The following is a 25,323-nucleotide window of genomic DNA, read 5'->3' on the forward strand; positions in this document are numbered from 1 at the left end:
ATACATACTCTTGGGCTTCCATGGATTTAAGGAAAACTTACATGATCTTAACAGGATTTGACAAATTCTGCATGTAATTCTCTTATTTAATTTCTATAGTGCCTCTTTACAACGAATACATTCCCAAACTTAATTCATACTTATTAATTTTCTTTTGAGTTACACAGTGCCTTGCAAAAGCATTCATTTCCATTTCTTACATTCCTTCCCATTGTAGTCACAAATCTATGTACTGTATTTTTCATTTTGATTTTCTGCTATAGACCAATGAAAGGTGTACTTTCATGAAAAATCAGAAATACACAAAGACATTGATTGGAACAGTTAAATTCTTAAAAAAACAGCTAAAGACATGTCAGGAAAACCTAAAAACCAATCAAAACAAAATTTTAAGCCTCGTCTTAAAAACAAATAGAGTGACTGCCTCATAGGGAAAAGTTAGAAGCTTGTTCCACACAAGAAGACCCAGTTTACTGATTGCTCCTGCCCCAACCCTACATTCAGAAACCCTGCAAATCACAGATATCCCCATATGAGAGTAAAGTTCACAATTGTAAGGAAGGTGTTTAGAGCTTTATGAAAAATTGAAATATTGAATTGGTGCTGTTACACACAAAATCAATGAGAAAAAACAATGAATATCAATGTCTCACACTTAATAACCTGATGAATACATATGCTTCCTCAATTGATTCTTTCCTTAACCTCTTATATTGAATTTAGGAATATATATATTTTTTTCCAGTCACTCCTCTTTTAGTTCTTTCAAAAAATGTTAATGAGAATGAGGATGCACTTTTGGTGTCTGAAGCCTAACTTTTCAGGTAGATATTTCAAATCAGACGTAGTTTTACCCTAAATCTAATAAGATTGTTTTAATGCATTTAGGCTATAATGATGTGTGATGCTGTGTCATTTCCTCGACATTAGTTCAACGTGGGTTGTGTTTCTTGGTCGTAGGTAAGCACTTGCTTTCATCTTTCAATGCAGCCATTGCCAGTGTGTTGGCTCTTTTGGGTACATCTGACAGATTCAAAGGGTTTTAAACAAACTATGTTTGATAATGCTCAAGGCATGACAACAGGCTTGGATGACATGACACTAGTGCTATATCTAGAGGTGGCAGGGTTACTCTATACAAACGTAGGCAAGACACAGCACAGCTAAACCCCAGTCGACACATAAACACTTCCCTAAATAGCACAGCTGAGAGGAAAGCTTTTTAGTTGCTGGAAGGAAATTTAAACCTTCTGTGAGATCAACTAACTACCTCATTCATCCTGGCAGTTGGCATGGCCACAGAGGTGTGCGTTGGCAAATGATGAGTTGAGGAGGAGTTGGGATTTGACAGGTGGGATCTCAGTCCAGTAGAAAACAACATAAATGGGAAAAAATGCAACAAATTTGTAAATCATTGGGTTTAATTTTTAATGTATGAAAAGCATCCTTAATTTTTACTCTTAATATTTTATTTACTCTTTGGAGCTTTCTGTGTGCCATTTTACTTCTCACCTGCTTCCCTTCCTGCTGAGATGTGACACAGTTAGGAGTCCATGGTAAATTGCTTTCTTCCTTGGCACTGAAGGTCGTTTCTCATGTTTTTATATGGTGGCTTTTTTTCACACTGTTTTAAATTCTGCAGCGTTTGCATCACCTTAAAATAGCTTACTGCTAAAGACAAGGAATAAAACATTTACTGTGAATTTAGTGGTAAAAGCATGTTGAAAAGCGAATAATTCAGGATTTGCTATAAATTATTACCAAAATGTTGACCTTGTCTTTTACCCAAGAAATACTTCAGCCTTCAGACCTTAACTAGGATAATAATACTCAAAAGCAAAATGAGAAGCTGTGTCCACAAAAAACATCCCACATTTATGTTCCAACAGATTTTAGAAGCTACACATCAGCAATGTTTTGCACTGCAGTGACTGTGAGATACAGCACACACTGTTTTCTTATCTGGGCTGCAAATGTCTCTTCCTAGTGAGTGTCAATGACTGCAGGCTTTTACTACATGCAGAGAGGTTCTAAAACAAAAATAAGTCTGACTCATCTCTCTCACCCTGGTGACAAAAATTGCAAAAGAAAGAGGCCTTCTCACAGAGATGAAGAAGGCCATGTGATCCCAGATCTGCTCATTTGGACATCACTGTAAACAGACCCAGCTGTGTGGGAATCCTGGGCACTCGTATCATTTAACAACATGAAATACCAGGGATCATGGTGCTAAGCTGCTCTTTCCTGTAACTTTTTTAGGATATGGACTTTGTACCTTGCTGCACTATATTGAATTACTCGCTGATTGCTGCAGAGATGATCACTGGCTGCCCTGAGCCATCTCTTCTACTCTGTCCTTGGGCTATAGAAACATCATTCTTTATCTCACGTCCTATCAGGGCAAAAGGCAAGGTGCCAAGAATCCCAAATGTCAGTGAATGGCTTAGGAAATAACAGCTGCTGTTCCATCTTGAATGTCCACCGCCACATAGTGAGAGGTGTTGAAAGGGACATAGTGACATTTGCAACAGGGTCTTCTCAACTTCCTCTCGTCTCCCATCTCTGTTTCCACCATGCCACCAGTTGTTTCCTGCCCTGCTGTGACCATTAATCTACATACTGTTGGATACTAGGCTTCTTACCAGGCCAAACATCACGCTGTGTTTGACATTCATCATTTATTGATGGCCTGTTCTTTAATTGCAGTCGGAAAGAGCTTAGCTGTTCTGCTCTCACACTGGCTGATCCATAGGGAAAGCCCTCCTACTGATTTTACTCACACTGAGAGCCGTACTGTTGACTTATAATGGTTGTACCAGGCACTGAAAAAAAAATACCAACAGGGCTGTATTACTCTTATTTGTCATATCTTTCATTCAGGCTCAGACCTGTAAACTGCCTGAGTTTATTTGTGGAGAAAAGACATATGTATTGCTGAAAGATTAGTAAAAGATAATTTTAGTTTGTAAGTGAAGAATTAAAGTTTCAAACCTAAATTTCTAGATGTGTAAAATGTTATAATGTTTTATATATATATAACACTAGATTTTAACTCCATTGTAACGTTTTCCTAACTACATTTCTTTAAAACTTTAGCCTTAATAATAATAATAATAATAATAATAATAATAATAATAATAATAATAATAATAATAATAATAATAATAATTTTGTCTCTTTTTCTCCTCCACCCCCAAAGCCCCTTGATGTGGGAGACTCAGTGCGTAACATGAGACAATAGCACTTGTTTTTCATCATGACAGTTATGTTTTACTTTAGAAAATTTTATAGTGTTTAAAATTGTTTAATATTTTTTATAGTTTAAAAGAAACTCATATGGTTTAGGATTTGAGTGTTCGTGTGAACCAAGCACTGACTTCAATTTTGCACGTTCATGAGATTAAAATTTTTTTTATTTATTTATTTTTTTTAACAAGATGCTTTATTATCTCACATTTTCATGCATGCTGGAATTTAGGAGTAGGCAATCGCAAAGCTTTTATTTTTCTACAGAGAGAATAAAGACAATTTTTCCTATCATGTGTATATTGCTTTATCTTTGTGGATTTTTAGACTGGCAGACTTCATCCACCAATGTAATTTAGCTGTGAGAGCTACGTTACATAACCGGATGGACATTTTGGTGGTTTTACAAAGCAGCCTCAGTATGTGCATGCTTGTTCTAGAGGAACACGAAATATTAATACCTTTTTAGGTAAAATCTCTAAACTCCATTGTAATGTTTTCCTAACCACGTTTCTTTAAAACTTTAGCCTTAATACATAACCATGCCTGTTATAATGAAAACAAATGACACGTCTCAATTGTGAACTCAAATTGATAAATATATTTGTCATGATTGCGAACATTTATTAGTATTAGGTCTGTTAGTTATGCAATTGTAATGCATTTTTCACAGCATTCTGTGAAAATTAGTTTTCTGAAGTCTGCCTTGGAAATCTAATCCTCCCATGTGGTTTATCCTGCCACCACAGTGCTCTTTCATTTACAACCACTCACACAATCCGATTTTAATCTACATTAGGCATGGGATTAATTTGACTTCATATACAGCTGCGGCTGGTCAGTCAGTTAATTTAAGCAGAAAGCAGTGACTGCTTCAAAGGAAATGCTAACTGTGCAGCAGATCAAGATGTAGCTCTAGAAGGCATTTTTGCAGGTGTGGATACTGTGCAAATTCAAGCTTGCTCCTGTTATCTCTATAAATAGAAGCTGAACTTTCACTGAAGCTTCCCTAAATAGATACAACTAAGAAGCTAAAATATTAGACAAGGGCAGTGTGCATTGACAAAAATAGTTTTATGCTGGACAATTTCTTAGCATATTATCATTAAATGTGCAAGAAAAACAACTTAAGGCTTTTTTTATCATCAACATTTTTATGTATTCCCTGTAGTACTTTAAATCCAGTAAAGCTGAACTTTGAATCATTCATCATAATGGTAACCCCATAGAAAACCTGAGGGCACATAAGGAAAATCAAGAATGATGCTGTTTCATTGCTGACAAGGTCATGGAACCTTGGCGCACAGTCTTACTCCTCTTGTACTTCAAATGTTTTCTGCTCTGAACACCAATAGCTGAGAGTCATTGCTACCGACTGTAAAATCAATTTGTTTAAGCGTCTGTAAAAAAATAAAAAATAAAAAAAAGTAAAAAAACAAAAGCACACTGCCTATTCCTCATGTAGACACAAAGTAGAAGAATGTGGGAAGACTTTAGCACTTATGGAGGGTTTACTTGTAAAATATGGATTAGAAACATTGATACAATAAGTCAGTTTTTATCAGTGTTATCCATTTTTGAATGTCTGCAACAGGGACATCCGATTCTGACTGGAAAATCTTTTTTATGTTTCACTGTCATCAAATACAACTTGAAAGTAACTTTCAAAATAACTTTTAAACAAATAAAACGACTTCTACTGAATAACATTATAACAGTTTTATTAGGATAGCATTAGCGTTGTTATTGGCTAACATTCGTCACTGCCTGTCACAGTTTTACTTCATTTATGGATTATAAAATGCGTTAATGTAATAATTTTATCAGTACATTGTAAAACAACTATAATTGTTTCTTAGAGTACTAATGAAACTACAGAAACAGTCTATTTCAAATTTGTAAAAAGCACGACATCAGCTTAACAAAGATTCAATCTTACTGACTAAGAAATTTAAAGTTAGGTGCAATAAATTTGAGTTGATTTTTAGCTTAAATTCATGAAAGCTAAAATTAGGTCTACACAACATGAGAAATGGATAGAGAGGGTTGATTAATTAAATTGCACATGCAGCTTTAGAGCACATCACATTAAAAATACTGTATATTTTTTTTAAATCTCAGTTTCCTTAAGCATTAAATTTGCAGTGCGTTTTTTAATAGATCACCAAATGTAATAGACATAGCTGGTGTGAATATTTGGACAGATTTTGCAACCAATAATCAGACCTGAAACTCTGCATTTCATATTCATATGCAGTAGAGATAGCAGTTGTAGGTGACTTGCCTATGTGCACATCAACCCATCAAACTTTGTTCTACAGGGTGAATGTGGACATCTGCTGACCGCCTAATTCAGCAGCATAATAGTTAATGGATTCATCAGCATATTAGGAACATTTTTTTACTAACACAAATCAGTTTCTAGTTTCATTAATTATCTCAAATCCAATCTGGAATGACAAAGGAACAACTCATTATGGATAGCAACAGAATACTAACAATGTGTTACATGGCTTTATATGTGCCAACTGTTTTTTTGTTTTTGTTTTTTTTTGCCCCCAAGGAAAGTCTACTCTGTAGTTGTATCCTTGCAGTTGTAAAGTAATATTACAACAATGAATAAAAAAAGCCCTACTACAAGTGGATGACTAATACAGGTTCAAGCATTAGTCACTTAGTGCAATCTACAGTGGCAAAAATGACATGAACAAATGAATCTGAAAGCAGCACAAACTGAATGCCATAAATTGTGCATATTATGTCATTCAGAAGTGGATTCATGTGAAAACAATGCCCTACTTTGGTGGCTAGCTCTTGTCAGTGGTGTCTGCATGCAGGTTATGTAGACAAACAGATTAGATAAGAATAAGAACCATTATGATGGCAGGTGAATACACAATTTCTGTGAATAAAAACATAATTCAAGACTGGAACAAATGCAGTGGCAGTTTAAGCAGTGCCCTGCTAAATTGATCCTTTAAAAAAAATCTATCTATCTATCTATCTATCTATCTATCTATCTATCTATCTATCTATCTATCTATCTATCTATCTATTTATATTCTTTCCTGTTATCTTTTATTTACTCTGAAGTTTATATACTTATGCCTAATGTGTGTGTGCTGTGAGTGTGTGAAACCGAAGTCAAACTTTTGTTTGTGCACACAAACTTGGCCAATAGATCTGATTTTGAATGAAGAAGTTACAACTGCTGGATAAAAGGTACAAAAAGGACTTCATAACAAAATGTCATGAAATAAACAAAATGTGCAGCATAAGGCAACCACAGAAATTTCTCAAGAAAGTCTTCAGGGTTTTTTTGTTTGTGTAAAAACAGTCTCTTTTTTGAGCTGTTAGTTTAGCATTGTGGGGGCTATTTTATAACAAAATTATATGTTAGCCAAGAATCAAAAATTATTGATGATACAAGTTGCCATAATTACTATCACATTTGCTTGTTTGTATGGACTCAAATATAAAGAGGAAGCTAGAGCATCGTAAGTAAATAAATAAATGAAAAAAAAACAACCTGAAACTCAGAGGAACAACCTTAGTAGTCAACTAAAACTACACGAGTTTGGCAGATAATTTTTTTCCTACAGATATTTTTTTTAGTTAGGAAAATAGAGTGGTCACATTTTTTAAATAATAACAATAATAATAACAACAACAACAACAACAACAATAATAATAATAATAATATTGCATACATATTTGTAAATATTATTTTTAAAAACAAACAGCTGATAATATATTTTAGAATCTAACGCTATTTTACAAACACAGCTTTTATTGCCTTTAAATTTCTTCTCACTATAGGAAGTGACATCACGTGTTGACAGTGACTTGATGAATCAGACACGCCCCCCTGGAAAAAGGAGAGGGCATGAGATAAACCGTGGTAGATTCGGAGGCAGACATTGGATTGGCATGGCTGTGTGCAGCTCAGCACTTCATCCTACATCCACAAGGCTCCTGCCTGGGCATTTGGATTGTCTCTCAAACAGCTTAGAAATGATGCTGGACAGCAGAGCACTGAGCCTGGCTTTGTTTTTACAGCATGTTGCAGGGTACTCGGAGATAGAGAGAGAGAATTAAGGGCGAGCGGGGGCAACATCACCACACATTTGAGCGATGCTCCGTGAGCTCTGTTTTTTTCACACCGTTTGGCTTTTCTGCACAAAGACTTTGGACTAATGGACGAATGCAGGAATGCAACTCTTTCCTTGTCATGCTTGAATTACTGTTCCATTTATCCTTTTTTGTCACAGTGCTCATTGTCTTTGTCTATCACTGCTGCCAGACGAACTGTGGGGTAGTGTGGCGGACACAGCTTTCTCCTCAACCCCCCTCTCCCTTGTCTGTTTCCCTTACTTCTCTTCTCTCCCAGCTTGCTCGTGTTAATTTACCGCTTCTAAGCTACATTCCCCTCTGTGTTATCCTCCGTTATTCCCACTGGTTACTGTCAGGCTCTAGTTGCACATATAAAACAGATAGACTGCTGTTCTATCTTAGCAGCTTGTTACGTGATCTCCTAGAAAAGAGTTTTCCTCTGCTGCTCTGCCGTCACACAATTCCTAAGCTCTGTCAGGTATCTCTCTCCATAACATCAAGATGCTCATTCAAGAGGATTGATCTCTCTCACCCCCTTCACTCATCCCTTCCCCTCCCTTCTCCCAATCTTCTGCCCTCTGACCCCTGCCTTTTTGTTCTCAACCCCCATCCATTTTCTCTCTTTTGTCCTTAACCTAAACCTCCTCTCCCCTAATTCATTTGACCCTCTCGACCATGTTGCCATGGGTCCACTGGCTTCAACCTATCCTCGTTTTGCTGTCCTCTGTCTTTTGGACCTGGGGCGAAAACTGCCCAGCAACCTGCCTGTGCCCAGATCCTCACACTGTGGACTGTAGTGGCCGGGGGTTAACCCGTCTTCCTGAAGAGATCCCTTTGGATGTCCGGAGGCTTCTACTGGCCGACAACTGGATACCCCGTATCCCTTCGGATTTTCTGGTTCTGTACAGTGACTTGGTCTACTTGGACCTCCGGAACAATTCCCTCTCTTACATAGAACCTGGGACTCTAAGCACTTCCTCCAGGTTGGTCTTCCTCGACCTAGGTAGCAACAATCTGACTGAAATCCCAAAGGGGACTTTTGGGGAATCCCGGAGCTTGATCAAACTGCGACTGGGAAACAACCCATATTTGAGCATGGTGAGTGAGGACGCCTTTCTGGGCCTCACCTCTCTGCGAGAACTTGAACTGGAACGTAATGCACTATCTACCCTAAAGGTGGGAGCCCTGAGTCAGTTGCCCTCCTTGCGGGTGGTGAGACTCGAGGGCAACCCTTGGGTTTGCAACTGCAACTTCACCAACCTGTTTGAATGGTTGACGGAAAATCGTCACAAGCTTCCAAATGGTAAGTAATGTCATTTTAGAAACAGCACTTTGTTACTATGCATTAGTCAGATAACGTAAATTTGAGTGAAGCATTCATTGGTACATGGTAAATCCAACGACATCACACTTCCCTGGTCTATTTGCTTCTTTATTTATTTTCCCAGTGGAAGAGGAAACCCCCTCCCCCTCCCTTGTTCTAATTTTGTCTCTTTTTTTCCTCCACCCCCACAGCCCCTTGATGTGGGAGACTCAGTGCGTAACATGAGACAATAGCACTTGTTTTTCATCGTGACAGTTATGTTTTACTTTAGAAAATTTAATGGTGTTTAAAATTGTATTTTAAACACCATGGTTTAAAAAAAACTCATGTGGTTTAGGATTTGAGTGTTCGTGTGAACCAAGCACTGACTTCAATTTTGCACGTTCATGAGATTAAACATTTTTTATTTATTTATTTTTTTTAAACAAGATGGTTTATTATCTCACATTTTCATGCATGCTGGAGTAGACAAACGCAAAGATTTTATTTTTCTACAGAGAGAATAAAGATAATTTTTCCCATCATGTCTATATTGCCTTATCTTTGTGGATTTTTAGGCTGGCAGACTCCATCCACCAATGTAATTTAGCCGTGAGAGCTACGTTACATAACCGGATGGACATTTTGGTGGTTTTACAAAGCAGCCTCAGTATGTGCATGCTTGTTCTAGAGGAACATGAAATATTAATAGCTTTTTAGGTAAAATCTCTAAATAAGGTTGACTGGTTTTAACAGACAGGGTGTCTGTATTAAAAAGGGGCTGCCAGTCTTTTCCATGATGAAAAGGATACGAAATCATATCTTATGCTATTTCAATTGTAGATCCATGTATTTCCTATTATATGGTATGTGTTTGTGTTCTGTTACAAATATTATTTGGGAGTTAAATCTTTTGTAGAGCACAGATTATTTCTTTGCAATTGTTACAGACAGGACTTACCTCATGAGAGCAGGGTAGGATGTGGGAGCAAAGAAGCAAAAATAAACAGATCTGACGGCTGAGCCACACATGACTTGTACTAAGGGTGATAATTTTCACTTCAGATTACAGAGATGTGATAACATAGATTTTTTTCTTAAAATGTACATTTAAGCTAAATATGTATTTAGCTTAAATGTACATGGGTCCTCATGCTGCCAGACCCATTTAAGCTAAATGTACATTTTAATGATTTAACAATGCTGTTCTGATCAAATACCCTGAAAATATATGATAATGTTGGGGAAACTGTCAGCTTTGTTTCAGAAAGATCTACTTTCATATAAAGTCTGATTACTCATGAGCCAAATAATCGAAGGAGTGCTAAAGAAGTGTGTTTTTAAATGTGGAAAAATAATCGCAGGAATCAGTTAAAGTTACACAGTAAAAGATGGGAAGAATTTTTAAATTGATAAACCTTTAAAGTTTCACAATATAAGCATTTCATCAAGCATATTACTCTGTAATAAAGACCTGTTTTCTGTCTGCAAGATAAAATTGGCTGAAAGTTAACTGTTTTCTCACTGAATATTTTTGTGCTCAGTCTGAAAACTGGTTTGGTACTTCTCAGGTCTGCTGACAACCCACAAAATTAAACTACTTACAGACATATAGGCCATGGTGTTCTGTGCTATTGATTCTGCCCTTACTCTGCACTCAAATCTTTTTTTCCTTTGCCACCTCAGGTAGGAAAATTTGCTCACACATTCAGTCCTCATGCTGCCAGATCCAATAAACATAATGACTGAGCTCTTAACATTAGTTAAATAGTATGACCTATTCTCTGAAAAAAAAAAACAAATAAAAAAAACAAACATAAAAGACATGATTATACAATCACAGATGGATACTCATTAGTGAATGAGCTTGATTTGATAGGCTTTGCAGTATGCGTTGCCTCTCTAACAACCGCCATCAGTTGATGGAAGTTAGCAACATATAATCTAGTTGGACAAAATCATGGAAATCTGTTTATGAGTTGAGTTTTTTTTATTCTTGCACCATGACATATTAAAAAAAAAAAAAGGCGGTCTATATAAGTCAACAGCTGAAATGTTATTTACCAGCAGACAGAATTAACTCTCATTTTAACATTGAGTATTTTTTCTAACATTAAAACATTTTATATCCAGCATGAATGGGTCTTTGAAATGACTCCTTAAAGCATCTGAAGTTGCAAAATTAATAAAGTTTGTTAAGTGTAATTATCAGGTGTGTACCTGATAAGACTCCAAACAACATGATATAGCTGTGCACATGTATGAGTGATTAGTGAGCTTCTCAAGGCTGACACTTTATATCAGGAACTTAAAAGCTAATATATGGGCAAGATTTAACATGATAGAATAAGCTCTTAAAGTTATGACTATTACTCTTGGTTCTTTCTTTACCATTTGTCCAGGATACTAGAGTTTTCCACTTTACATTGTAGATTAGATTTAATTTTGCAGTGTGGAAAACAGAGATCTAGTTTTTACTTGTGCTCTAAGGATTCTACATTTGACTCAGACTTGAAATCTATCACTCAACTCTCAAGAAAAAAACATTACTTCATGTAAAGATAATAAAAATAACCCAGTACCTTGACAGTATTTGACTAAATGGTGATTCTCGTCTCCTTTGTCTAGTGCACACAAATAACTGGTTGTCATGTAGGAGTTCAATTTAATGCTTGAACACTTTGGGTCAATAAAATGAGTAAACAGCAACCTTCAGTTTGACCAGCTTTTATTCAAGGGGAGACATAGGGGAATATTTTAACCACTACAGTCTGCTATAGGGCATTTTTAGAACATTTCAAAGTATTTCCTGTGCAACCTGTTTTAATCAAGAGAGGTGTTATTAAAGGGCGGGGGCAGGGTATAAGCTACATCAACTTTTTTGAGCTAATTATGTTATAATTTTATTTCTTCATAAAAAACACACCTGGAACATTGCTTTGACTCATTCATGCATGTTTGAAGAATCCTTTAATCTCACGTGGCAGCCATAAGGGGGTTGCTTAACGCCTGCATCTGTCCTCAGCTGAGGACCCGCCCCATGAATCGTCACTCCCCTGTGTCTCCTCCACACAGCTCCTCCAGACTAACAGCAGCAGCAATTAGCAAATACCTGTTGAAACTGTTGAGTTTGCTGAGCTTATCATACAAATTGCAAAGCTCCTGTGAATGGTTGTATAGGACGCCAATGGGCAATATGGAGAAGCATTGTTGTGATAACGTGCTTAAAGAGACAGGCTAATTTCAAGGCATCAGATATGGTTATGATGTGAAGTCAAAGTGTTTTTTGATATACTATAACATATTCATAACAACTGAAGGCAGCATAGTTACTTGATTGTGCTACAAAATGGCTCCATATACCTGGAAAATATACTATACCCCCGTTATTTACTGTAGCTGATGATACCACTCACCTTGAAAGTGGGCCTCTGTCTCTTTAAGAAGCTCCAGGACTTTTAGAATGTTGAATCAATATTTATTTTTAGAATTTATTAAAAAATATGTACTTATCAAGAGAAATCTGATCTGAAAATATTCAAAACATAAGCAGAAGGTGGTATATTAAAGGACACGAAATGGAAGGAGCTCTGGACAACATGGTGATTTCTGGGTATGAAAGTTGGGATATAAGCAAAAACTTAAAATGACTCCCAAGCCTTCATGAGGAAAAAGTAGGAGCACTTTAGTACTTTATTGTCGCTTGAAATTGGACACTACCAAACATAGAACATAATAGAAATAATCTTTAATGTCCAACACTGTGGACATTCAGGTGTAACAGTAGCATCAAAGTACATCTATGCGCACACACACGCGTGTGCACACGTATTTATTTATTTATTTATTTATTTATTTTATTTATTTATTTTATTTATGTGTTTATTAATTACAGATAGATTAATGATAGCAATAATAAGTTGTACAGGATTATTGCATAAAGACAGTGATCAGAAAGGCGTATTCCAATCCAAGGGATATGCAGCTGAGTAGGATGACTTGTTTTTCAAACGTACATAAAGTGCATGCATGTTAAACATTACAAAGAAAACAGATCATTTACAGTAAATGATCTTTAATGAATATTAGTAATGAGGAAAATATTGCTAATGATTATGCAAATCTCAGAATGGCTCCCAACAAATTGCTTTTGTTGGGAGCAGTGAAGAATATACAATCTAATAGCTGCTGGGAGGAAGAATCTTCTCTAACACTCCTTTGCGCTCCTACAGTGCAGCACTCTGTCACTGAAGAAGGTCTCCAGATTGTCCATCAGTCATGTTATTTTAACCAGAGTCCTTCTGTCTCCCACCACCTGAACTGGGTCGAGGGAGCATCCGGGCACACAGCTGGCCTTCCTGATGAGCTTATTGAATAGCTTCCTCTGAGCTGTTGATATCAGCATTTAAAAATCTCTAAACTGTAGAACCCGTATGATAGACAGAAATTAATCCATAAACATTCCTCTTTAAAGGACAGAAATAGTTGCAGCATTCTTCATAAGTGCCTGCATAATATAGCAGCTGCAGAGTGTCTTCAGTAAATCCAATTCCCAATTCATTTTTCACTTCTTGATTTCCCTCGTGATTTTAACTTCACAGCACAGCATCCTTTTCTGTTTGTGTCACCGCAGGTCAGAATGATGGATGGTTGAAAGATAGTTGAAATTTTTGAATTTCAAATTATAAGCAAAAAAACAAAAAAGCAGAAAACACTGTTCATTTTTAAATAACTTCAGTTTGTCTCTAGTGTAGCAGTGGATATAACTAATTCTTTATTTAAAGTTGACTCACAAGTCAATTAATCTTTTTTTGTATTTCTTATTGGGTCACCATGTAAAAGTTTCTTTTAGCCACCAATCAGGTTCATAAATGTTTCAGTGGAAGATTGAGTGTAAACATGATCCACTGCTGTCTCCGGTGCTCTTGGGTTAAGGATGAACAAAGGCCATGTATAATTCAGACTGACACAGTTCTACAGCACACTGGCCAGGGTAATTGGAGCTACAGCTGCCTACAGGGCAGGGCAGGCCAATTTCTTTTGGGAGATGGCAGATTGGGATTCAGGCCCATCATGGTGTTGCTATCAACACTAGTCATGACCCAAACAGTTTCTCTGTAAAGTAGCAGTTCATATGACTACTGGGGTCAAAGCCTGAATTTTCCTTCACAGCCTATTGAGTTGCTCCTTTGAGACCCGTTATCACAGTGCACAAACAGCTCTGAAAATATGGTGTCACTGACCAGTTCTACATAGCACAAACATGAAGCTGCAAAGCTCAATGCGACATCTCTGGCTATCTTTACCACCCATGGGTATATGATGTGAAAATATCTGTTCTATTAACACAACCTGACAGCTTGTTTTATCTTGGCCTAATTTAATGTTTATTTAAAGTTTGGATGTGAGAGATGGTGCTGGCGAGGGAGAGCTGAGTGGGGAAAAAGGTGGACAGATTTACAAAAAGTGATAGCATCATGTGGTACATGCTGAAAAGCAGGGGAGGACAATCTGCCACTTTCAGAAGTAAAACACATTTTTACATGGATGCCTGTGGAAACCTGTTTGAACATTATTTTAGTTTTTTTTATCATGTGTTAAAAATTCAAGGCATTTTTAGCATCTGTATTTATGATCAGAATGAATTATGTTATTTGAAAATAAAAGAAAAAAGTAATTTTTGGATATTTTAAATATTCTGTTTGTAGCAGTCAGCATGCTTTGTGGTTTAATGGTGACTAAATTTGTGTATGCTTGGTGTAAGGTTGCTGAATCTTTCCACAGACGGGAGTTCCCTCATGAATAATTCACTCATTTCCCTGAGTCGCAGCAATGCTTCTCTCTTTGTGCATACTTTGCAAATATTACTCACTCTGTTACCATCCATTCTTTTTCTAACTTGAATGAATCTCACATTTTTTTTCCAATTAGGTATTAAATCTGTTTTATTTTTTTGGTTTGTTTTTTAGAACTGAAGAACTTTTCCTTGTGACTCCAATCATGTATGAGTGATTTACATCTATTGACATTAACCCATATGTTCAAGAGGTTAAATCAAGTATCATAGCTGAATACTTGGATTATTAGAAAGGTCGCTATACACTTATGTTTCAAGTGTTATAAATGTAAGCTCAGCTACATTAACAGTAATGTATGACCACTGTTAATTGACTTGCTCAGAGATCAATCTGGAGAGATAGGGTGGCGTTAAAGGGAGGGATGTGAAACGAGGCAGCAAGGTAGATCAATCACGGCTGAGACAGGAGATAGCCTGTCCTGTTGACTGGCTGCAATCCTAAATGTAATCTATCAACTGTTCGTGCCAAGACTGAAACATATCTGTGTGGGCAGACAAACCTGAGAGTGTAAGGGCGTGATTTGTATTACATCACTGAACAGTTGCCTGCTGTAGAGTCTTAATACTTGACATATCACATGTTTCAGGAGTAGTTTATAAACTGTTAGTGTATTACATAGTTCAAAAACTTAGCGTATATATCATCAATTTGAAAACTTTTTCCTTTCAACTTTGTTAAGTCCTTAAACCCATCATGGTTGTTTTTGACTTCCATGACCAGAGTTAGGAAATATACACAAAATAAGCATGAAAGAAAAAGCAAGACAGCTGATATAGCATTTACATGTTCAATTCAATGTAATATGATTCATATCCTTGGAAAATTTAGATTTTAAGTACGTACATTTGTGTTCACTCGGCCTGTGCATTTCCTCTGAATAAAAAGGATAAATGTGTGTCAAAGTTAGTTGTGGGACTTGCTTAAAACTTTTAATCAAAATAGTTGGCTATTTTGATTAAAATTGATAGCTAGTAATTTTGTGTAATGTAGGATCCATGAAAAGAAAATCAAAGATGGACGGATAGATTCTAGCCATATTGTTTCAGCTTCAACTTTGGCAGTTTAAGGAAAATAGATACAATGACTTAGCAAGCTATACAAACAGCTGTGTTGGCTCTGATTCATTTATTTACCTTTTATTTTTATATAGATATTTATGATTTATGACTAAAATGTAAATAAGTTAACATAGTTTGACAAAAACAAGCTACACAGAGAATCTAAATTGTTTTGGAGAAAACGTTTATGACTTACCATAAAGAGAGAGAAGACAGAAAGAATGTAAAACATCAAACCCAACATCTGTTGAAGAAGAAAAAAATATTTTAATTCAAATATTAGTAAAACATACAATGTATGAGACTTATTTGTACCATTCTCTATAATCAATGAGAAGCATTTTCTTCACAAAACAGCTAAATGCACAATATTCTTACCCTTTTTAATGTGTAACTACCTATCGTGTTTGCATTCTGAAGACAGTGATGAATACAACATGTTTTCACCAGATAAATTTCATTCCTTCCACACAATGTCTTCTGTCCTATGGCGAAGTGGCTTTATTGGTTGTATGTCAACCTTGTTTTGGTTTTCCTGAGATAGAGAGATATATGAGCTGTTCAAAGTTGGGTTTCGCTTTCTGCTTTGGCTCCGTTTGTTTTTCCCTGAGATTTTCCTGCTCTAGTGTGACAGCCACTAATGTTCTAAGGTGTTGAACAAATAAGATGAGCTCTAAGGGAAAGAGCTTTAAACTGTAGGAATGGTTATTATTTTTTTTATTTAGTTTTTCTTTCTTTGTTCCTTTGTTAGTCCATGTTGTTAGATGCACTCACAGTAATTTTGCAATAATCTACTAAAAGCCTTTGAAATTTTGAGGGTCATTTATTCATTTTATTTCCTACATCAGACTACATCTAGATAGTTTTCAAAACGTTCTCAGGCTGGAAAACCAGAGAGTAATTTAGTTAAGACTAAATTTCCTCATAATAAATAATGTAAATGTAGCAAAAGTAATTTTTAGCTGATTGTCTTGTTAAAATCAGGTCAGTCAATTCTGCTATAAGGAAATGTCAAATAATGGGAAAAGTTTTTTTTATGTTGTTCATTAATGTCAATTCTAGACTTATTGACTTATTTTTATTATAGTTTTATTTACTTAGTGTAATATATTCTAATTCATCCATTTGCTTGCATGTTCTTTTTAGTTATCTTTATGAATCTGTTACTGTAGTAAAGGAACCTTTAATTAACATATATTTGGGTGAACTTTTGTAAAAGAATTTCACCCAAATGGTTTATCCTGGTTTCTTTTCTTTCATCACAGAATCACTGAAAGGAATTTTAACACCACTATTTACACCTTTTCACCACTATTTACACTATTATGAACGTTTATTTCTGCATTGACTTTTAGGGTTTTTTAAACCAGCCAATTAACACCTTAGTAGCTATTTCTTAGCTTCTGTTAAAATAATTCCTCTAACTTTATTTTGTAAAACAAATATCTCCAGGCATATACTTGGATTTAGATCTATGCTGCCAAGTCAGGAAATATTTGTAAAGAGGTCAGTTTGCTGTGTGTCTCAAATGAGACTAAATTCACTACAATTTAGGGCTGGAACGGTTCCTTGAGTGATTTGGGTATCTCAATTATTAAAATTCCTCGAGGAAAATTCAGGAAAAGTCTTGAAACTTTGTTAAGTTATGTTTTATTATTTAATGCACTGTGTTCCGGCAGGGTCATTATTTGCGTCGCGCAGTGCTCTCACTTCCGTCTGAGTTGTTGACGAAAGTTGTTTCTTTATTATTAAATTAAATATAATTTCAGATTCTTGTATTACTTTTCTTCAGGTTCAGATAGAGAATGAGCTATTATTGTTATTTTCTAAGCTACGGAAAAGTTATTGTTAGGGATGCTCAAATGTGAAAAATTGGACTGATGTTGATATCCGATAGAAATACTGCTAAGTTAGATTCACCAACGTTTTATTTTATCTTTTTTTTATCCGATTACTCGATTAATCATAAGAATAATCGATAGATTACGCGATTACAAAAATATTCGTTTACAACAGCGCTAATCTGAATATCCTCATGACAGCTTGTAATTATGAGAAACTGTCATTATAGTCTTTGCTTCAGAAGGTCGCAAAGAACCACAGCTGTTGGGTAATTCTCTAATCTGTTAGTCAGTCCAATCTGTTTTAGTATTGTGTAATGTTAATTTTGGTGTCTGCTTGAAGTTAAAGATGAGGATGCATTTTATTTTTCAACATTTCATTGAGACCAAACTTGCAATCCTATTTGAAGATTTGCATTGGGTTAGAATCCACAACTAAATGTATTAATTTTAATAAGTGGTGACTCTTGAAGAGGGTTGTGATTAAGAGATATGCTCACAATCTGACTGATTTGTACTTTTGGAAGATATAGTAGACAAAAATGCCTGGTCAAGATGTCCTACTCTGACATATTGACATATTGTTCAAATTAAATCAAAAAGTGCTTTAACATAGAATTAGTGTGAGTTTGCACTTTTGTCCCAACAAGTTCTTACACCTTTTTTTTCCTCAGGTCAACTACATAAAATAAATCCCATTTTATATAAGAGGAAAGATTTGAAATGGTTTATTGTGTTTATTTTTTCTTTCATCACATAATCACCGAAAATAATGCTAACATCACTATTTATACCTTTAAAACCCTGTTTTTAAAGTGTTTTCCTAGCCTTTTCATGAATTATCAGCTAAAATAGAGTTGTTCACATTTTTTTTATGATTGGCCTGCTTTAGTTAATTATAAATAGTATGACAAATTAATTCGGTGACACCCGTCGAAGCATTACATTCAACAGGAATAATTTTGTGTAAAATAGAAGACCGTGCCGATGTTTCTTAAAACGTATGATTACCTCTTACCTTGAAGTGTTGGTGGTGTATGTAAACATTTAAAATACACCACCACCAATTCCATATACTTTATGAAGAAAAGTTTATATGATAACTTTCCTTTGTGCAGTTAGGATGCAGAAGTCTGTCATTGAATGAGCTTTCCATTTCAGAAGCAGCTTCATATATGAGGGGTGGGACATTGTCCAACAGTGATGTTGCCAGATTTTTCTGTCTTCTACCATTTTCACTGGGCCCACACTCCGAAAGACCTTAGTCTCTCTCCTCAGCAGTTAGTTTTCCTGTAGTATCAGTGTTGTGAATCCAGTCTAGCTTAGTGTTCAAGTGAACATCCAGGTTAGAGTCCACTGTCTCTCTGTTCACTTCCTGGATTGTTGTTGCCATTGGTGACGTGGGTCTGATCTTATGGAAATCCACCACCAGCTCAGGATACACAAGTTGGTTATCCCTAGTTATACAGTCTAAACGGCAATTATACCAAATACTAAAGAAATGCATACAAGCTTGTGGATCTGAAGAAAGCCAATAAATACATTGTTTAGTAAAATCTCTTACACATTATTATTTTCTTAACATCTATATATAAAAATAACTCTAAATCTAACCAACCTACATCAGAAAGGTTTTGTCTGCTTTGATATCCAACACAGAAACAAAAGGTTGTGTATTTATACAGCATATGTAAATATCTGATTTTAACTGTGTGTATGAAATATACAAAAAGTGTCACCATGTCCCCTTCCTGCAATTATGGGTGCGTAACAGTTCCTGTTCTCTACAAAGTGAATGTTAGATGAGATGTAATAATCTATTTTGCATTAGGGGATTAGTGTCACCAACTTTTATCAAGCTCCTACAGAGTTCAGTTACAAACCTTATTAATAGTGTAGCAAGTTAATCAGAGGACCATGAAAACCAATTCCATGATATCACAAATTTCCATTATGTCTTTTTCCATTGTCACAACATTTAGATGTTGAATGTATGTTTACTAAGCCTTACAGATTGCACAAGCTGCTTATTTCATTCTCTGATTTTTGCTATGCTTTTTTGTCTTATTAGGTTCTCACTTCACTGATACATTTATATATTTGATGCTAAATAGTAAAAAGAAATGTTAATGAAATTAAAGATTGTAATGAAAACTTCTGTAAAGAATTGCTCGTATTATTATAAAAAAAAAATGCTTTAAGGGGAACATATGTTGTTTTAGAAATTTTATCTATTTGCATGCCCAGCAACAGTGAAAAGTAGCCACCCACATTGAAAGCCTTTATATCTGCCCACATAACTACAGCAGTGTTTCTTATAGTACAATGCATTGCCAAAAGTCTTCTGTCTTCTGCTGCACAGTGCTACATAGAGCATTGTGTTTGCAATGTTAAGAGTGCATCAATTAAAGTCTGTTGCCCTGCATTAAATACATATGTCTAATTAACGCTTGTAGTAATTTAGGCTCCAAGGCCAACAAAATTGTCAGTGCAACCAATTGAAGGATATGCACTGTAAAACTGACTGTGATCATTGTGCAATTTATTTTTATAAATCTGTGGGATAAAAAGGATGCAAAGTAGGTGAACTGTGATCCTGAGTTTAATGAACACTAAATATTCATTAATCCATCCTCAGATTAGATGCTGAATATGAAAGCAGCCAAAACTACTATCAAAACAGGTGGATTTATGTGGAATGTACTAACCAACATGACATATTTTCTGAGCAATTTTAGTTATTAATAACATAGTAGTGTGTTAGTAATACACTACAGGCTCCTAAAACAGGCTGATCTAAAGCTACCTACCTAAATTACTGTTTTCAGTTTATTTCACAGTATGCAACCACACATCACACTCTTCCAGTGAGAGTAAGTGTGTACCTGCTGCCTTGTTGTGGGTGGGAATACGGTAAACACAAAGCAACTTTAACTCATAATGTCAAACTAGAATCCAAGTATTTTGTACAAGCAAGAAAGCTGAACCAGGGATCTTTTATTTTCTGCTGGCTACTTGAGCTAAAACCTAATCACACTGATCACCATTCATTATATCTGGTGATTTAATCCAATTCCATTTCCTGTTTTGTTTCAGGGGTGGAAGGCATGGAGTGCTCCCTTCCCATGGATGGCAGACGTGTTTCTCTGACACAGCTTTCAAAGGACAGCTTTCGTGAGTGCCAGGCCACCCTAACTCTAACAGACCTGCTCATCATCATTTTTTCTGGCATCTCTGTGTCTGTGGTGGCCATCATGACCAGCTTCTTTTTGGCTTCAACTGTTCATTGCTTCCAGCGCTGGAGTAAAGGCACCAAGGGAGATGAAGAAGAGAGTGAGGAGTAAAAACGGTTTCCTTGCAGGGACGTTTTTCCTCGTTCTCCAAACCAGTTGAGGACACTCAAGAAAGTGTGTGGTCAGTGCTGTTTCCTACTTGGTAAAGCTCCAGAACCCTTGGATCATGGATTGGTACAGTTACAGTCAAAAGATGGATATACATATTATCTAACAAATTACATCTCAACGGAATGAGGTTTGTAAGTATACCACTCCATGTGTTCAAAAATTATATGAGGATCATATTTTTGTCTGTGAAAAGTCAAAGTTTTTGGCTCAGTGTCAAATATTCTGAAGAAAAATAACGAGGCCAAGACTATGACTTGTATCGAAAGAGAAATAGATTTCACTGGACTACTAACACATAGAAAATATTTTTCTTGTAGTGCTGTCATTTTTGTCTTAGAAAAACCAAAAAACTAAATCTAATGCTGAACATTCAGCTTTGGAATCTGAAATTCTGTAAAGAAAGCTCAAGGCTTTTGTGAATTTTAAAATCATATTCACTGGAACTTAATCTATGTAAAGCAGGACACTTCACTGACCTAAAATCCCTTATAAAAGGATGTCATAATGACAAGTGACCTCAATATTTAACTGCTTGTAATGTGATATGCTGGCATATCGTATCATTTAACAGTGTCCTGTCTGGATTGCCTCATTTGCTTATATTTAAAGGTTGCTCTCAAGATATGAAGAAGGTTAATAGTGTTGTTCCTTCTGAATTAATCATAGGCGGAAAGCTTAACAAGAAGGGTTTGGTTGACAGTTGGTCTTCTCAAACTTCCAGCAGTATTCATTATATAATTACAAATTTATGTACAAAAGTAAATGGTATGTAATCAAAAATAAAAACAAAGAGGATAGTATGTTCATTAGATTCATTACTGTAAACTATGTAGAGAAAGATATTTCTAAAGTATATACAGTATAGTCTTGGAAATTACGACGAAAATATGGTATTAAATTGAATCTATTTAGTTACTCTGTTGATGCACTTTAAACAATAAACCTAATTTTGGCAGGTATCTCATTTAGACTAATACTGTCTTTGCCAAAGATTAAGTTTCAGTAGAAGAAAGATGACATGGGAGGACTTTGTAGTGGATGGCATGTCACATAGAGAGGCAGAAGTAGCTTCACAATAGAAACCAACTTGCACTTTGTAAAAACCCTTTGTACTCAAACAATTACCATCTCCAAAGATTTACAATTTCTTCCTGTCAGTCTTTAGCATCTTTCAGATCAGAGTTCTGTGATAAACACATAAACACAAAGATCTCCTTATTTCTTCCTTTGGCATTCATGTCCTACAAGTTGATTTGGTGAGCTCATGGGGCTACATGTGTAACTCAGTTCCAATTACTAGAGCAATGCACACATGTATGTTGAACATTTCTCTTATACCCAGTAATATCTGAATTTGATCTTTTTTGTGAGTTACAAGCTAACTGTCATAATACAGTCAGGTCTTCAAATACAAACAAAATTGCAGTGCAGTCATGCTTAGCACATGTGTGTCTGTCCCAGATTATACTAAACATATTTCTCAGATTAAATCCAAACTGGGGGATCATCACAGTGTCCTATAGCTGCCCCATTTCATCTTATGCTCATCGTGGCTCTGTGACTATACCTTCTCAGGTGGATCATAGACAAAACAGCAGTGGGTCACCTTTGACCTTATTTCACTTGGGGTCTCTAAGCTGGTCATGAAGAACACCTGTAGAACACATTTGAGCCTGACAGTCTGATCTGAAAGGAGCTTTTGACCAAATCAGCAGTCTTCGCTCATTGCAGTGCTTAACCTTAATTTCCAACATATGGCTATTTCTTTACAACAGCCAAAAGATTGGTCATTTGGGAAACGGTTTGTCTTTAGATTATCTTCAACATAGCTGCCATTCTGTTATTTATTTTTATTTATTTTTACATCTATTTTAAGTTGTCTTTCTCAAGAGTATATGACACAGCTCAACTGACACAGAGAAAAAGTCACATTTGAACACTTTCTCCACTGGTCCTGCAGTCATGATGGTACAAAACACTCCATAGCTAATAAAGCAGAGTCCTGGACACTTTTTTGTCTTGAATTTGCATTTAGTGTTTTCAAATCCTCAGTAATAAGGACTTGAAATGCACAAAAGCTGATATGTAATTATTTCTCATGTTCTTGTAATCATTTGTAATTCAGCAAACTGAGATGTAGCAAAAAGAATGTCAACCAGTGGATATAAAAAGAGCCATCCATATATTGTGATCATTTCTGTGCGGGGAATACAAGAGGAAAAAGAGACACATTCTTTTTTTTTTCTCTTTAGAAGGAATTCAAACCCTAAATGTGCAGCAGTCAATAGCACATTTTGCAGAAATGACAAAATATAAATGTGGCCTTATTCATTGTTGTTGTTTTTCAATAGGCATTAAAAAAATCATGAGTCATAGTACAATTTTTCAAAGGATGTCTCAAATCATATAACAATTGTTGTAATCTACTTGTAGTGTTGATGTATGTATTCATATATGCGCCATATATGTCCCACATTCTAACAACAATGGCACTGTATGGTAAAATTTCAATTTATGGATATTATGTATTGCCTAAACATGATACACACTGATTTCCCATTCTGAATAGAAATAATAGACACTGACCTTCTGCTAACTCCTGCTTCTGAAATGTCCATCAGTGTAACAGACTTGTCAGCTTTGGGAATTTATCAGATGTAAAAGCAGTGTTCCTTTGGAAACCCAATAATAAAACACAGGAAAAGGAATTACAGGAGTTTGGGAGATAATGTTATATTCCTTAAAACTCAAAACATCAGGAAGTAGGGAAGGATAAGGCTAATTAGATTGAATTACCTCTCTGTTTTATTACATTAAAGGTTTTTACCTTGACCCTCTACTTCCTGTCTGTCAAGACGACATCCAATGTTTTTTTTTTGTTTTTTTTTTGTTTTTTTTGTTTGTTTTTTTCCAGGGTTGAACATACATTTCTGCAGTCACATTCTGTTAAATTGTTTGGGCAGTTAGACAAATTGAAAAGTGCTTCCAGTTTTAACTTTGAGTACCAAAACACAAAGCTAAGCCAGATTAATAAAAAAAAGAGATGTGCCCCAAATATCAATACTTATTAATATATCCCTGCAAGCAAACAGTACGAAAGTTAAATCCAAGTCTATTGTACCACATGTGATATTTTGATCAGAATCAAACTGTTACTCATAGCCAGAGGTATGTTTCTCTAAGTTGTTCCAGCTGAATAAGTTCACTCTAACACTAAAAATTCCTAGGTGAAGAAAATTGGAAAAGATTACAAGCAAAAAATATCCCTTTTATACCCTCAAAAAAGTTAAAGTTAAGTGAGTTAATTGAATTTGTTTACCCATTATAACCTGCTTTTTTATATCCAGATGCACAAACTGATGTGAAGGGATCACAGGGAGATTTTTTTATACATATCATTATTATTTGCAACTACTGTGTAGTTATTGTATATTGAAAATACTATGTTAGATTAGTTGTTAGAATGAAAAATGTTAGCATGACATTTTACTTTCTCTTACTTATTTTACTACCAATATCAGTACATTAGAGCATGCACTGTTAAGTTACCAACTGGATAATTTTCAGATTCATGTCTATTTTTTTATTACAGCTTCCAAAATGAAGCATTTACTTACATTGTTTGTCCCCTTTGTAACTTTCTGGCATTGCACATCCCTGGGAAGCAGAAACACTGGTGGCTGCTTTTGTGTGGCTTGTCTTGCATAAAATACCAAAATTATTGTTGTGATTTGTCAGACAAAATGTCAGAATGGGTCAAATCTAAATTATTTTGACGGAAAAATGAGTGACGACACTGTTGCTACTGAATGCATTTCCAAATGTCAAACAGACACTGTCAAACAGACTGTATGTGTAGCTGTATATTGATGTTTGGTTAAAAACTGATAGTAATAAAATCCTTTCTCCTGTCTTCATCTGTGTTTGCTCCAAATAAAATTTACTTACACGGCGCATACATGAAAAATCTAGGTAGCATTTGGCAAGATGTAGCACTGAAAGAGAGAAATGCATTTTGTGATATTTTTTATGTTGTGTTTACAATGTTCCTCAGCAGGAATCAATGCAAGTTAAAAGGCATCAGTATGTTTAATTTCACCTGTCTTGGACAACAGTAGAAATGATCATTTTAATAAAGTGGCAGTTGGAAAATTTGAAAAAGAACTCTGTAATATATGTGAATTTCTTCCTCTTGTTTTCTTGGGTTTACAGACTTGGCTTGTCAAGGCAGCAGATAAATAATCCTCATCTGTAAACACAGCACAGTGTGTCATTTCACAGAGCAATCTTATCACTCTGCAAATATGCAAATAGCAGTAATATATTTTAAAAGGTGAAAACAAATACACTGAGAATGAAAAATGCCATATGAAATTGCAGCAAGTATCTGGAGTTTCCATGTAAATATTCTTGATTTAGTCTGATTTGATGCAATACAGTGTAACAAATGAATGTCAGTTGTCACCCAATGCCATTACATTCGAGCTTTGCAATTGGTTG

At 35.5% G+C, this 25,323-nt stretch overlaps 1 protein-coding gene across 1 annotated transcript; it reads left to right on the forward strand.

Annotated features, from left to right (window-relative positions):
* The first annotated feature begins 7,113 nt into the window (after positions 1-7,113).
* On the forward strand, positions 7,114-24,740 carry lrrc38b (leucine rich repeat containing 38b). The gene is made up of 2 exons (XM_007547019.2): positions 7,114-8,662; positions 20,516-24,740. The coding sequence occupies exons 1-2, from the start codon at positions 8,035-8,037 to the stop codon at positions 20,761-20,763; spliced, it is 876 nt and encodes a 291-aa protein (XP_007547081.1). The 5' UTR covers positions 7,114-8,034; the 3' UTR covers positions 20,764-24,740.
* Positions 24,741-25,323: the final 583 nt, after the last annotated feature.

The sequence above is a fragment of the Poecilia formosa genome, unplaced genomic scaffold (genome assembly GCF_000485575.1).
Source record: "Poecilia formosa unplaced genomic scaffold, Poecilia_formosa-5.1.2 Scaffold18, whole genome shotgun sequence".
NCBI lineage: Eukaryota > Metazoa > Chordata > Actinopteri > Cyprinodontiformes > Poeciliidae > Poecilia > Poecilia formosa.

Excerpts from the sequence above, each read along its gene's own strand:
- lrrc38b (XM_007547019.2), top strand. The coding sequence starts at position 8,035 with ATGTTGCCATGGGTCCACTGGCTTCAACCTATCCTCGTTTTGCTGTCC. Across the intron at positions 8,663-20,515 it reads TCGTCACAAGCTTCCAAATG|GGGTGGAAGGCATGGAGTGC; the intron begins GTAAGTAATGTC and ends GTTTTGTTTCAG.